At 50.9% G+C, this 14,692-nt stretch overlaps 1 protein-coding gene across 1 annotated transcript in view; it reads left to right on the top strand.

The window, feature by feature from the left end:
- Nucleotides 1-8,665: 8,665 nt before the first annotated feature.
- TBX20 (T-box transcription factor 20) overlaps nucleotides 8,666-14,692 on the top strand; it is a 31,611-nt gene continuing 25,584 nt past the window's right edge. Inside the window, exons 1-3 of the mRNA XM_042817314.1 lie at nucleotides 8,666-8,792; nucleotides 10,109-10,343; nucleotides 11,510-11,674. Of these exons, the coding sequence (XP_042673248.1) occupies nucleotides 8,666-8,792; nucleotides 10,109-10,343; nucleotides 11,510-11,674 (527 nt within the window). The remainder of the gene's footprint in view (nucleotides 8,793-10,108; nucleotides 10,344-11,509; nucleotides 11,675-14,692) is intronic.

The following is a 14,692-nucleotide window of genomic DNA, read 5'->3' as shown; positions in this document are numbered from 1 at the left end:
GTTGTTAACATCTCTGGAGATGAGATTGAAAGTGGAGATGTTTCAGCCTTGCCCCAAAGCTTACGTGCTCCAAGAGGGACCTGAAATGTCACAGAAGAAACAATTGTTTTTCTTTTCAAAAAATAAGGCAAATTGGAAAATGAGAAGCAAAAGTAAGTTACAGATGTCAAGAACTGCAGGCTTCCAGTGATGGCTGTGAAGTAGCACTCAGATGATCTATACAGTCATTTTAGATGATCTATGCAGTCTATTTTAAATCAACTGAAGACTATTTTGCTTAGAGAAAGATGGGAAAAAGAAAGATGGCTTTCACAAGGGCTAACCCTTCCTGCCACAGCTGCATGTATGACCTCTCTTCTCCATCCCTGTACCCATGAAGCTCACGTTTATGTCTCAGATACGCTCCAAGGTCCTGTCTTTTTGTTCCCGACTTGCTGTCAAAGCTCTCTCACATGGCAATTAGTTCTCCAGCATTCAGCGTGGTGCAGCTTTCATGACATGCATTCTTCTGAAAAAAGAGGGGAAAAAACAACAAAAAATAAAAGGGTAGGAGAGGGGTACAGAAGCGATTCTGCTCTGCAGTGTCTGCTTCTCCAGCCCCTATCTTCACTATCTACACTGCTATCAATGGGGCACGTGTGCACCACTACCATAATTCCACTGTCATCGATATTGAAAGCGCCATCCCATAACAGACACAAATTTTTAGATGAAAGAGTACAGTGTAGAGATGAGAAATGCCAAGGCTACATGTTATTTAAAGCTGAATATATTCAGGTTGTAACGGAGAAGCTCAGCAAAATGAAGGTGACCATTGTGTTGCATGTGAGCGCAAGCTGTTCCCATTCAGTCTCCCGGTGCTGAGGTCACACATTAGAGAGGAATCAGTCAGTGTAGATTAGCACATGTCATCCATTTTCGTGACAGCAGAACTCAGTAATACTCCTTTTCCTGCAGCAGTCAGTGGCTTCTCTAAAGACATTTCCAAATTCAATTGCCATTCGGTTAATTCCTCTCCTCTTATATCATGCTGCAAACTGGACAGCTGCCTCAGCTGGTGTCTGAATCTTCAATGGAGAAGAGGTCAGAAAAACTATTTTTCAGCATTTAGCAGAAATCCACTGAAACTGTCAATTTTAGAAAGCTGATGGCAAGTTGTTTGACAGATGCCACGTGGTAAGAGCCCAGATATACTATTGGGAATGTTTATTTGTGGGCATAATCTCCTCTGTCAAACTGAAGAAAAGGCTGCCACGCGGGTTGCAAATATTAAGTGACTGATTTCATATGGCATTTCTTTTGCTGAAAACCTGAGTGCATGTTAAAAGTATAAATGCACTTCCCAGTCTTCAGAAACACATCAGTGCAGAAGGCTCAGTGCCTTGTGAAATGAACTCAGAAAGGGTTCAAGTTTTAGCTGCTTTGATAACAAAAATATTTTAAAAGCTCTCTTAAATCTGACCTGATTGAATATGAGAGTGTCATCGGCTTGTAGGGAGCACCCACACCAGCTTTAGGAAGAGACTCTATCTTCTTCTGTGTGAAAGCTTGGCCAGAGCCCACGGATCATTTGTCTTCTGAAGATCCCAGTTAGTGAGCAGTGCTAATTCCAGCTCTCTGTATGGCACTTCTGGTACAAAGCCCTCATTGATCAGGCTGGTGGCACTGCACGCGTTTTTGGCGGTGAGCAGAAGCATGGGAGCAGTTGCAATCCTGGGCTTCAACCAAAGCTTAAATCCCACTCGTTTTCTGCTCCCATCCCGCATGGATCAAAAGTAAGCACAGCACTGCCAACGAGGGGTGGAAACACAAAACAACTGGGATGGCCATAGAAGCTCACTGTGTCAAGAAGCTGTTATCCCAGCACGTGGTTCCAGCCCTGGGTCCTAGCACCAAGCCTCCTTGCTCTCAATCACTGGCCTTAATTATTTTTCCGTTGTGAAGTCCAAATATATCTAACTCTCCTTTCCCTTCTCCTCCCCTCCATCCCTTCCCTTTCCCTCTTCCTTTTTTTCTTTTTCAGAATTTATCCTTTATTTCCCTTTTAGATATAACATACCTGTTTCAAAATCTGCACTGAATTCAGCTCCAGCTCTCCCCTACTGTTGCAACCTACTTTATGCTGTTATCTTTCTTCCAGTGCCAGTCTCAGTTTTGCTCTCTGCTTAGTAAATCCTCCTAATTTATTCTGGTATGCTAAAGGGAATTTTCCTCTCAAGTTTCACTTATTCTGGGCATTTTTAGGCTATCCATGCTAATCACGGAGAACAGCTCCAGTATTTTGTGTACTATATAAATAGTGCTTTCCATAGAATCACTTATGTCCAAGTGTTTCAATCCTGAGAGAGCAGGTTTGCCTTAATGCCTGTATTCATTGTGCTCCTGTTTCCAAAAAGAAAGAGATACCAAAATAGTTTTTCTTGCATTATGCTTTGGCTGCTGTGTTTCACACTGGAAGATGTAAAACAAAGTTCTGTGCTCCATACCTGCTCAAGGACTTCTTCAAAAGAAGGAGGAATGTGAGGATTTGCATATAAGAGGAGTTGTGCAGCTTGTGCTAGACCTTAGTTCTTGGTCACATCCTTACCTTGCTGAAAAGCAACGACATAAAATAAGTTTTTAACTTGAGATGTAGTATATTGATATAGTTTAAACAATAATTTCCATTAAAGGAAAACAACTAATGAAAGAGATCTATGATTTGACAAATAATTTCTACTTTGATTTCCATATACAGATGGCATTACAGTGCATGGCACTGTGCTGATTTCCATCAATCCCTCCATCACAGAAAGTTCTCTTCAAGAGTAGAGAAAAAAGAAAAAAAAAACAAAACATGAGTAAATGCCTGACTCTACATTTCAGAGGAAACTGTGGAGTCAAAGCAGGGAATCCCTGACCACGCTTAGCACAGCTGTGAGCAGTGGGTGATGGTGAAAGTACACTCTGTGCTCTCTTGACTGGCAGACAGAGAATGTAACTGACTGGGCAGAGGTCGGGGCTGCTCTTGCTGCTGCTGACCACCAGCTCTGTGCTGCTGGGATTTGGCTTGAACAGGTGATATGAGAACACAGGAATGCTTGCAGTTTGCTTGGATATCAATAAGGGCTCAGGGATGGTCTTTGTCTCTGATATTGCCTTGCATGGGAGGAATTCCTTCTGCTCCACAGTTCTAAAACAGAGTGCTGGGCAGATAATGCAGTGCCATCCCTGCTCAACAGAGTCCCAAAGTGAGTCTAGCAATGCTGATTTCTCTCATATCTCTGATTTGTGATAAATGATCTCTTTATTTTGGCAGAAAAGAGCTGTTTTCACATCTTTATACTTCCTATTGATTTGATCCCTAAAATATCCAACTTACATACGCTGCTATGAATTATGGTTGTATGTATTGGTTATGTCTAGTGAGCCATGATTCTACCCACCAAGTTACTTTTGCTTCATTCATGTATTACATAAATGCAACATCAGTCACAATTTTGTCAAATATGGCAAATCTCTCTGTAGCTCAGCAAAAATCAAGCCTCAATTTACATTCCATGAGGAGACTCGAGGCCAGTGCTTCCTCACTGATAAGACAGACTTCCAGCTAACAAGTTCAGGCACCACAAGGCTACACACATCCCTCCTTCACAAAACCCACATTCATGTGTATACTACATATAAACCATTGTAATTGTTGTGTTAGTTTCAACGTCACCCAGAAGTCTCATTTTCGTTCTTGCTAAGAGCTTTCGTACAGACCACAAATATTGCGTTACCACCACCAAGTCTCAAAAAACCCATTGGACCAGTGGTTTGTGTTCCTCCTCTATCCACACTAAGCGAACTGTTAATGTGAGCAGGGCTGGATTTTCACCTCTGCGCGCCAGCAGTGACCAGAGTGGCTTTTGGGAATGTGTTACAGCTGTGGTTCCAGGTGGGTTGGTTTCCGTGCTCTGATGGAAGCAATGGGAGCAGGCTGGGCTGTGCTGCAGGGCTGGCAGCCGGGGCAGGAAGCACACAGCTTGTACACTTGTCTTCACACCGTTGAAATGAAAACGGTGCGGGTGCCAAGCTGCCAGCAGAGCTTGTGCAGAGAGCTGCACAAACTTGGGAACTGCTTTCCCCCAGCATTATTTACGACCAGCTTATTCTAAATAAGCCCTGTTTCACCCAACAAGCTCAGCCAGATAAATCAGCAGTATGCTATGGGTACTGAAATATGTTTTCCAAGCCCTAATCCTGAATACTTTTGAAACAGCAGGCCTTAGCACTGCACACTTTAAACAAAATCATTTTCGTGCCAGAACACCCCATTGCAGCTCCCCATACTGTGCTGCCTCTCTCTGTGCTGCAGGAATGCTCTCCTCGTGTCCCCACGTGGAAGCACACCAGCTGTGCCTGGCCATGCTCTGGCTGTGCCCTCTGTGCTGGGGCTGCAGTGGTGCTTCGGGCAGCAGATGGGGCTGCTCCCTGCATCTCTATTCTTTCTCGCTCTTTATATATTGGAAACTGACAAACATTTTCTTTTGCCTCTCCCAGATGAGATCCGGGACACAAAGTGAGCACAGTGCATCACTGTGCAAAAACCAGAAAGTTTTCAAGAAATGGCCGATAGCCTTTTCTTAATTTCTTCTACTGCCAGCCCTCGAAGCAAAACCCGTTGTCTTTGGGTGTGCTCCTGCTGCTGTGCGTTTGCAGAGGGAAAATGTGCAGGGGTCAGCAGTTTCAGAGGCAAGCTCTAATTTTAGGTTCTCAGCTTCAGATATTTTGGGACGGAACTTGGGACACAGCAAAAGAAGTGTTGAGGAGCCATAAATCTGGATGAAGTAACCAACACCCAGCACCTCGCGAGCTGAAGACCTAAAACCAGAGACGCTTCTATTTAGAAGAGAGAAAAAAAAAAAAAAAAAAAAAAGAAAAAAAAGAAAAAAAAGTCTTAGCATTGGCCAGATGCTGTTTTTCTTAGTTCTTGAGGTTTCTGTCCTTCCCCACACTTCCCGCTATTCCTATTTTCGTATCGCCGTCGCTCTCAGCACTGACATTCACCAACCAATCCATGGCCTGCAGAAGCCAGGGGAGAAAAACTGCCTCTTGTCTGAGCGTGCGTGGGACCATCACAAGAGTGGTTCTGAGCACTGTTCTGAGCGTGTTCTGAGAAAGCACTCCTTGTGTTTGGGTTGTGCTCCTTGAGATGGCACCAATCTGGATGCTTTTAATTGGCAACGTGTTGCTTGTTAATGTATTTTAAATATACAATTTGTTACAAAAATGAAAACAAATACAAAGTAAACAAAATTTTTGTATGCCTGTCAGGTAATACAGTTTTAAAGTGTTTATTAGATAATTCTTAAGTTTAAAATTAAATACGAAGATACGAAGCTATGAAAATACGAAAGGACGAAAATCTGGCACTATGAAAATATGAAATAGCCAATAGCTTGAAAAAGATAATTCCCAAGTTTCCCAACAAATGCCTGTTGCTGTTAGCAGAAAACAAGAACGAGTCCAAAGAACCGGTCGTTGCTGGGAGCGTTGGAGCATCGCTCGGGCAGCCCCGCGTCCCTCTGCAGCGCGCAGCAGCCCGGTGCCGGCTCGCCCCAGCTCCGCCGCAGGATCGAGCCACGGCCGGGGTAGCGGGAGCTGCCCCTTTTTTACGTCTTTAAGATGAGCTCTGAAATGCAGGAGCGCTGTTTGTTTTGCAGGAAAACGATGGGGCGAAGGGGCGGTTTCAGTGTGCGGGGACCCTCGGGCTGCGCTCCGCGGAACGCAACTAAGAGAGGGAGCATCGCCGGGCGAGCTCGGCTGTAGGGCGCAGCTATGTGCATACGGATGAACGGACGGATATATCCGTAGATGGACAGATAGATGTAGCTATAGTTACATATATAGTTGTGGTTTTGTTTGTTTGTTTTCTTCACGTTGAATTTTGTTCCCATTTGAATTCTATTCTCATCCGCTAAGTGAGCGAGCCACGTTTCGTGATTTGGAAGGACATTTCTCAATGCTTTTTTTTTGTGTGTGTGTGTGTGTCAAGAAATGGAAAACGCTTTATTTTGTACAAACAAATCACGCGACCATCCTCCCAGAGAACACCAAAGCCCGCTCCCTGCCCCCGAAACAGCTGGGACGGCGCACATAAAATGCGGTGCATTGAGTTCTTTTGGAGCCCTTCGCCGGGCGGGGCGGGAGCGGTGCGGGGCCGGGGGAAATGCTGATCCCGCGGGCGCAGCGTGGGTGCTGCCGAGCCCGGGCCGGGATAAAGGGTTTGCAGCCGTTCCTGGCGGCTGTCACAACGCGAAGCGATCACGAATTGAATTAAACGAGGGTGCCCGTTCCCCTCGAGCCGGCCGCTGCTGCTCCGGGTTACGGCGGCGGAACGCTGCGAGGGCAACGCCGGGTGCGCGTCCGTTCGGTGCGCGGAGATTGCTTCAACCCGACCTGAAATCGACGGGAGCTGCACACGGACGGAGGTTTAACTCTTTGAGAAAGTGTCATCTGTCTCGTTAGGAGCGAGGGCTGACCCGGGAGCGGGTCTGTTGCGTGGGTCGGGATCGGGGTCTCCCGCCTGGGAGACCTCGGGTGTGCGTGTGTGCGTGTGTGTGTGTGTGTGTGTGTGTGTGTGTCCCCGTGCCCGCTCCGCGCATACAAAGCCGCTTCCGTCCGCCGCCTGCGATGTGCGAATAATTTTCGTCGGGGAGTTACACGGAACGGGAAAGCTTTTAGCACATTATCCGCCCGCAATTGGGCTCTAATCTCATTGCCAGCCCTCGGGTATTAATAGAGCCTTTCTCTTCCCAGCATGGATTTGCATCGGGGAGATACCGAATCGGCCGCCTCTCTTGGTGGCGGCCGTGTTTTCCACGGCAAAAGGCAGCGAGGGGTCTTCGTGTAATTCGGGGAGGGGGGAGGAGATGGACGTGTTTTTAAATCTCGGGGGGAAGTATAATGAAATGGCTCTGCCGTGCCAGAGGGACGCCAGCGGCAAACCCCTGGGTGTGCTACACAGAAAGAGCTGCGGTGCTCGTTTCGTGTGCTTTGCAGCACTGACGGATTTCGTTCAAACGGGTTCGCAGAAGGCGAAACGCTCCGTCCCGCTCGGGCGAAGCGGTGCTGCCGAGGGGGGCAGCGACAAAGAGCGGTGACATCCCCGGGGATCGGGGGGCGGCGGGCACCCCCAGCCCGACATCCCCAGCCCCGGCGATCCCAGCTCGCGGCCCCGCTCCACGCGCGTCTCCGCCAGGCCCGGGTGGGGCGGCCGGAGCCGGCCCCCCGTTCGTTGCCCCGGGGAGTGGGGGGCCAGACGGGCCTCGTTCCTTCATCCTCATCAAAACCGAGAATTTAAAGGTTCTCGCCGGACGGAGAGAAACCCTGCCCAGCTCGCAGATCTGCTTTCTCTCTCTCTCCCCCTCTCTCGGGGAAGGACCCCGTTTGAAACAAAACGAAGCCCCACTCTGCACACGCCGCACGTTGTACCGGCGGGGTCCCGGTTCCGGCTCCTCAGGAAGGCACGGGTAGGGCCGGGTCAGACCGGCACCGTGAGCCACGAACAGTGCCGCACCTGCACGGCAGCCCCCGCTGGGCCGGGCGCTTTATTGCCCCGCTGCCCTGGACGGAGAGGAGCGGCCGGGCGGCAGTGCCGCTGCTGGGCTCTGCGTTCACCCCATCCGTGAGAGTGGCAGCCCAAAGTGCTGCCGGATCTCCTACGAGGCAAAGCGAGATCTCCTCTGTACATATATATATATATATATACATACATATAAAATTTTATTTTTGTATTGAATACACATTTGTCGCGTAGTGTGTATATATGCATTGAGGGAGCTCTGCTGATGCAAAGGCAGCTCCGCGGATGCTCTTCAGCGATCCCAGCAGCGCGCTGCTGCCCCTGCAGCACTCCCGGACCCCGTTTTGAGTTCAGGAGGTGGAACTTAGCTACAAATTCGCGCCTGCCCTTGACTCGTTTCGGGGAGCAAAGCCGTTCTGTTTATTTTATTCGAGGAACTTCAGTTACATTCCCGCTTCTTTATTTACGGACAAGTGCTCACATGGTGCTGTGGTGCTGTGCGGAGCTGGGATTTGGGCTCCACGGTCCTTGTGGGCCCCTTCCAACTCGGGACGTCCTGTGGTTCTGTGTCTCTGTGACTCTCAGAGCTGAAGGGAGCACGAGTCCGTTCCCATCGCAGCCCCAGAGCAGCCCTCAGCTGTGACTCTCCTGGATCTCCTCGCTCAGCGCGCTCCACCAGCAGCACTCGGTGCGGGGCTGGGGCCGCGCTGGGACTCCGCGGGACCGGCACAAAGCACGGGGGATTCCGCTACGGGAAAACCGACGCCGAGAGCGGGGCGGCCCGGGGGAGCTCAGCGCCCGCGGAAAGAGCGCGGGGACGGCCGCCCCCTGCCCACCCCTCCTCCTCCTCCTCTTCCTCCTCCTCCCGCATCCTCCTCCTGCTCCATCCTCCTCCTCCTCCCGCCTCCGCCCCCTCCTCCGCGGCCGCGCCGAGCCCGGGGCCCTTGACGTGTCCCGCCGCCGATTGGCCGCCGGCCGATAGCATCTCGGCGGCCGCGCGTTAAGGCGCGGGAGAGCGCGGGCCCGGCTGCAGAGAGCCGCTGCGACGGGACGGGACGGGACGGGACGGGACAGAGGGGAGAATAGCGGAGCCGAGCCGCCCCGGCGGGGCTCGCCATGGAGTACACACCGCCCCCGAAGCCGCAGCTCTCGTCGCGGGCCAACGCCTTCTCCATCGCCGCCCTGATGTCGAGCGGCAGCTCCAAGGACAAGGAGGCCGCCGAGAGCACCATCAAGCCGCTGGGTGAGAGCGGGTGGGCGGGCGGCGAGCGCAGGTGGGCGGCGGGGCGGTGGGTGAACGGGACCCGGCCCACGCTCCGGCCCGGCTCTGCCTCTTCCAGGCTCCCTGCGGAGAACCGCTCCGCCAAAGCCGCTTCTGTCTTTTTTTCGTCGCTTTCGAGAGAGGCTGCTCGGAGCGCAACCCCTTTCGTGGGTCCCTCCGTGTTCCATTCCGCTGTTTTTCTTTCTCGGGTTTCGCTATTCGTAGAATAATCTCACACTCCGAGGTAGCAGCGTTTCCGTCTTCTGCTGCGACATAAAGCGCTTAAATATGCAAAGCGAATGACCCATGGTTCTCAAAGTCAAAGAAAAGAAGCCCCGGGGTACACAGGGATGGACAAAACTGCCCGCAGCCCTCAAAGCCCCTCGCTCCCAGCGCTCGCTGCGGGCTCCGAGCGGCAGCGGCAGCCTGCGGCACCCGGGCCGGGAGTGAGGGGTGTTTCTGGCGATTCCGGGTGACTTTCGGGTGAGCGATTTGGCTTCTCTGCGATCGCCCGCATTCCCGTTCCTGACGGATATTAAAAAGACGCCTGTACCGCTCTCTCCGATCTGTGTGCGTCCCTTGCGCGGATCCAAGAGAGCGCAGAGCTGTACAAGAAATCAGCATCGCGCTCGCAGGGCCACTGCCCGACGTGAACGTTGGGCTGGGGGCCGGGAAGGGCCGCTCTCTGTGCGTTCCCCCCGAGTCCCCCGCCCGGGTATTCCGGGGATCCATCGCGAACTTTATTTCTTTGCTTGTGAGGCACGGTGCAGGCCGGCTGTGCCACAGTGCTCCTGTTGGGAACATTTAAGCGGGCTAAGCTTGGCTATTTCTCTCTCTCTCTCTCTCTCTCTCTCTCTCTCTTTATGATTACTATTATTTTATTTTATTTTTAGAAACCTTCGCTTTATCGTTTTTCAAACTTTTTTAACCCATTTCCCCACGCCATTCACTTAGAAATCTAAGCAAAACGACTGTCTGTACCCCGGCTTCTATTACCCGGAGATTTGGGGGAAATCCCCTTTCCAGTCTCACTCCGGGGCCGCCCTCAGCCGTCGCGCCCCACAGCCGGGGTCGGCTCCGGGCATCCTTCCCCTTTTTTGGGGTGGATGAAGGGCTGGAGCCAGCCTCCCCATATTCTAGCTCAAATCACCAGCCGGAGGAGCAGCGCGGCTCTGCGGGAGCGCTGGAAGGAGGGGCCCGACCGAGCTAGAAATGCCTCCTTTTTGGAAAGCTCTTTTTGCCGGTAGCCAGCCCGGCTCAACGTCCCCTCACTGTCTCCTTTCCCCCGAACCCCGCAGAGCAATTCGTTGAGAAGTCCTCCTGCGCGCAGCCTCTGAGCGATCTGTCCGGCCTGGAGCCCCACGGGGACTTCAGCGGCAGCCCCTCGGCCCTGTGTACCGAGCCCCTCATCCCCACCACCCCCATCATCCCCAGCGAGGAGATGGCCAAAATCTCCTGCAGCCTGGAGACCAAGGAGCTGTGGGACAAGTTTCACGAGCTGGGCACGGAGATGATCATCACCAAGTCCGGCAGGTACGGCTGGCGGCGGCCCGACAGCAGCGCCGGGGGGGGAGGGAAGGGGAAGAGTTGCAGTGATAAAAAGAAGCAAAAGAGAGAAATTTGAAAAATAAAGGGGGTGGGGGGGGAAATAAAGATGAAAAAAGTCCCAGCTCCCGGCTGTGACCCGGGAGCGCAGCGCGAATAGGAGTGAGAGCAGCGCGCGCTGCGCTGCGGGGTGCGCAAAGGGAGAGCCGTGCGGTGCGGTGGAGCTTTGGTTGTGCCCGGAGCTGCCCGCACGCAGCTGCGCCGGGCTCCCGGCTGTGAGTGCGGGGCTGTGCCGGCACGGACATGGCACGGAAAGCGGGGATTATCCCCGCTCTCGTTTGTAAATTAGTGCGCAGAAGGACTCCAGGCTTTGCTGTCGCTTCAAACCGTTTTTCCAGGGATGTTTTCGTGTTGGTTTGGCTGCGCGGGGGAGCCGGGCGTCTGCTCGGGGTTGGTCCCGAAGCGACTCGTTCGGAACCGAGTTTGCTGACTGTTTCTCTAAGGAACGGCTCCGCACCAGTGTCTGTTAAAAAAATAACCCCAACGGATATATAAAATCTGGAATTTGAAGCTCATTTAAAATATATATATATATATATATGTCGAAAGTTGTTTAAAGCTGTTTCTGGTCCACGGCAAAAAGCTTACACTGAAAAAACTGTGAAATTTGTCAAAATGTTAATGCCGAAGGGAGAGCTGAATTCTCAAAACGCCTCTCAGAAATATTGTAGGAATGCATCTAAGATCAGTGAGCGTGTTTGCTGAATTAAGTGCTGTGTTACTGCTCTAGCTCCAGCATGTATCTCATTAAAAATAGATCTGAATCAGTATTTCTTTGGCGCAACGATTTTTTGGAAGCACAGCGTTCTGTTAATAACCAGGCAGTAATCGTTGTCTCCTTTACTTTTTCACTTTTGCCATTTCTCCTTTTGCTTTAAAGAAATCGTTTGAACTTCAAGCAGCACTTCTGTGCATATTGCAGAGGTGCACAGGATGCAATTTCTGTCACGCTGTAGCAATATTGGTAGATGCTTTCATTTTATTTTATTTTTTTTCTAGGAGATTTGAACAGAGATTTCCTTCGTAGCAGCTTTTCTGAAGCGCTTCATTCTGTCCCCTGTCCCATATTTATTTCCTGCTTTCCTCTCTTCCAGGAGGATGTTTCCCACGATCAGGGTTTCTTTCTCGGGGGTGGATCCTGAAGCCAAGTACATCGTGCTAATGGATATCGTTCCGGTGGACAATAAGAGATACAGATATGCCTACCACCGCTCCTCCTGGCTGGTGGCTGGGAAAGCCGACCCTCCGCTCCCAGCAAGGTTTGTGGGCTCTGCAGCTGCATTTCTTCCCTTCTCTTCCCTTTATTTATTCATTACCCTCCCCCCCCCCCCCTCCTTCCTGAAATACCTGCTGTTAATCTTTGATGCCGTTTGCAAACAGCGCTCTGAGAGCTCGAGTCCGTGCCCGACAAACTCGATCTCAGAACTCTGATTAATTTCTGTGGTGCAGAGTGGGGCCTCAGATCTTTGCTTGAGGGCTGATTTATACCCAGTGTTCGAAGCTGAACGGGGTTTGGCCAAAAGCTCTTGCGTATTTGCGTGCGTTTCTAAAGGAAGCTGCTGGCTGAAGGCTCGTTTATGTCTATATGTATTTTTAAATGAAGTTTACCTCAATTCAGATCAGAAAAAAATTTCAAAAACCCATTGCTTTGTCCCTGGGTTTGTTCTGCCCTTCCCGCTATGTCTGACCTTGTAATTTAACGCTATCCAAATCCGGCGGCGATGCCACGTTACAGCGCAGCACTGCTTATGTTTGGCATTACATTATTTCTTAAAAACATGTCCAGTGCTTACTGACCACTCTTTAGTTGTCCCTTACAGAACAAGCAAAGCGTGGGTCAGTCCTATGGCACAGAGGGTTTCTTATTGAGGATCTGTAGCAGACCTTGAGACTTTAGGGGACAAAAACAAAAACAAACCCACCGACAAATGAAGCTGTTTTCTCCACACCAACACCTCTTCCATACAGAAGCAAAATGCTGTAGGAAACGAATCTCCGTGAGCATTCCCTTACTGCTGTTGATAAATATGACTCCTCCCTGCACGGGGAAGCGGCCGTTCCGGGCAGAGTGCAGCAGTTCTGTGGCTCATCCCCTGCACGGCATGGGATCACAACGTGACCGGCGCTGCTCAGCCGGAGCTGCGGCTGTACGGGGGTGATGCCTGGCTCCATGCAGGCATCGAGGGCAGCGCCAGGTGCCTCAGCCCGGGGCTGAGATCTTGCTTATTAGAGAGAGAGACGTTAGGAGTGAAGGAAGGAGTGGCAGCGCTTTGTTTGGATGGGTTTGGGGACCGAAGGCTGAGAGATTTCCTTGTTGGAGCAGCTCCGCTGAAATCCTGCTGACTGCTCATCTCTGAAGGCGGCTCGGGGAAGTACGCAGGAGGCGTGCAGGGAGAAGCTGTTATTAAAGCAGTAACCCAGGAGTTATGGCAGCTTTGTTTTCGTGGCCAAAAGCTCCTTCCTGCAGCGTGGTTGGCGTCAGAGGGCTTCATCTGGGGTACTGTAATGGGCACTGATCAAACCCCACGGAAAATACATGGGTCCTGCTCCAAAGGAGTCAGCATCAAAAGAAAAAATAGGGGAAGGACAGAAATAGTTTCAGGGCAGGCTTCTCCCTTTAGCATTTGCTTTTGGGGTACCCTTACATAGGCTGCTGATCCACACATGAACTGGCTCAATGGAGAAATATTCACAAGAGTATAAGATAAGAGACCGATCCTTTGAAATAATGAGCAACTCCTTTCCTGCTAGCTGCTATAGGGCTGGGGTCAAACCTTGCTGGAATTTAACATTAATTACCACTGTCTGGTGGCAGCTCTGTAAGGTTCCTGTTGGGTCAGTGCTCCTCTGTACAAACGTGTACCTCTGCTGCACATCTCATTTCGTTTTCAGGATGTTCAGCCAACAGGCTGATGGCAGACACAGGTTCCTTCTCCTTTGTATGCACGGTGCCATGTACATGCACTTTCTGCTCTTTAAATTATTCGGTAAGGAAAGCTTGGCAAGAGGTGGAGCATGCTGCTGTTTGCATTACCGATGCTGCTGGCAGAGTGCTGGTACCACTTTTGAGGTAGGAGGCCTCCATCCTGCTCAAGCAGAAAGCAGCACCATTCCCATCCTGAATGGATCTGCTCCTGCTGTGATAAGAGTAGCCCTGCCAGCAGCAATCTCTCACACCCCCAGGCACACGGCTGTGTCCCCCCTCACCTGAGCAGGTCCCATATCTGTGTGGGTACCACTGCAACCTGAGGATTGCTCAGGACTCCCCTTATGCCTACCTGAAAGGCTCTGCAGAAGCAAACCTGTGAGTTGCTCTGCTCTTTCTTATTATAAAACTAACTTTCAGCGCTAAGCCAGCCTTCCTCAGAACTGAACAGTACGCTGTGATTCCCTCTGAAAGATGAGCCCTTCAGGGAACTTGCTGCAAGAAGCAGTAATATCCCTGCCTTCCTGCTGTCAGACAAGTTTGTGCTGCAACGATCACTTGAATACAGCTACTTTTCAGAGAGTCCTTTGTCAATCTGCTAGGCTGCTATCTGGAAATAGAATTCCTGTGTGATACTTCATGTTTGTTCTTCCACATTGCTGAGGCTTTGAGAAAGAATCATCAGTTTCATAAGTTTCAGCATGTACATTTGTTTGCCCCTCTTCTTTTTCATCCCCTTTCTTTCACTTATAAAGTTCTTTTCTCTCATCCCCCCCCCACCACACACACTTCCGTCTGCGTATTTTATTTGGCTGCAGTAAGCTGCCCATCATCATTTATTTATTGGCATTGTAGTGTTTGCATGCTTACGGGGGAAACTTTTTAAAGGCACTGTACTTTGAAAATTATCTGTTTGGGACACAGATGTAATTAAAAGCAACATGCATAGAAGCTTTAGGGCTTGTAGGACCAGAACAGCTGCTAAGCTAAACAGAAGCAGAGCTCTGCAGCACTCCCAACTATGCGAGAAGGAAACCGTACCCAAACCTGGGCTGTATCATGAAACACCGTGGAGCAAATTCACAACCAAATAAGGCTCCTGAAGCTGCAGTGAGCTCGGGAGAGCGATCCCCGCATCCGGCCGTGGGCAGCAGAGCTCACGCAGCTCTGGGGTTGTTTTGTGTGCAGCGCAGGAATGCGCGCGTTTATTTCTCTAATCCACCCTGCTTTCCCTGCCTCAGAGGGCAATGCATTTAGCTCTGAGCCCTCTGCTACAGGGTCAGGCTGCAGGAGAAGCGTGCAGGGAGGTGCGGTCAGCCAGGTGGAGCCACGCGTGCAGCGGGATTGGAGG

This window comes from Centrocercus urophasianus, unplaced genomic scaffold (genome assembly GCF_019232065.1).
Source record: "Centrocercus urophasianus isolate 14NV4802_14NV808 unplaced genomic scaffold, USGS_Curo_1.0 seq_16, whole genome shotgun sequence".
Taxonomy (NCBI): Eukaryota; Metazoa; Chordata; class Aves; order Galliformes; family Phasianidae; genus Centrocercus; species Centrocercus urophasianus.
The sequence above is the reverse complement of the archived record's forward strand: the minus strand, read 5'-3'. Positions and strand labels throughout refer to the sequence as shown.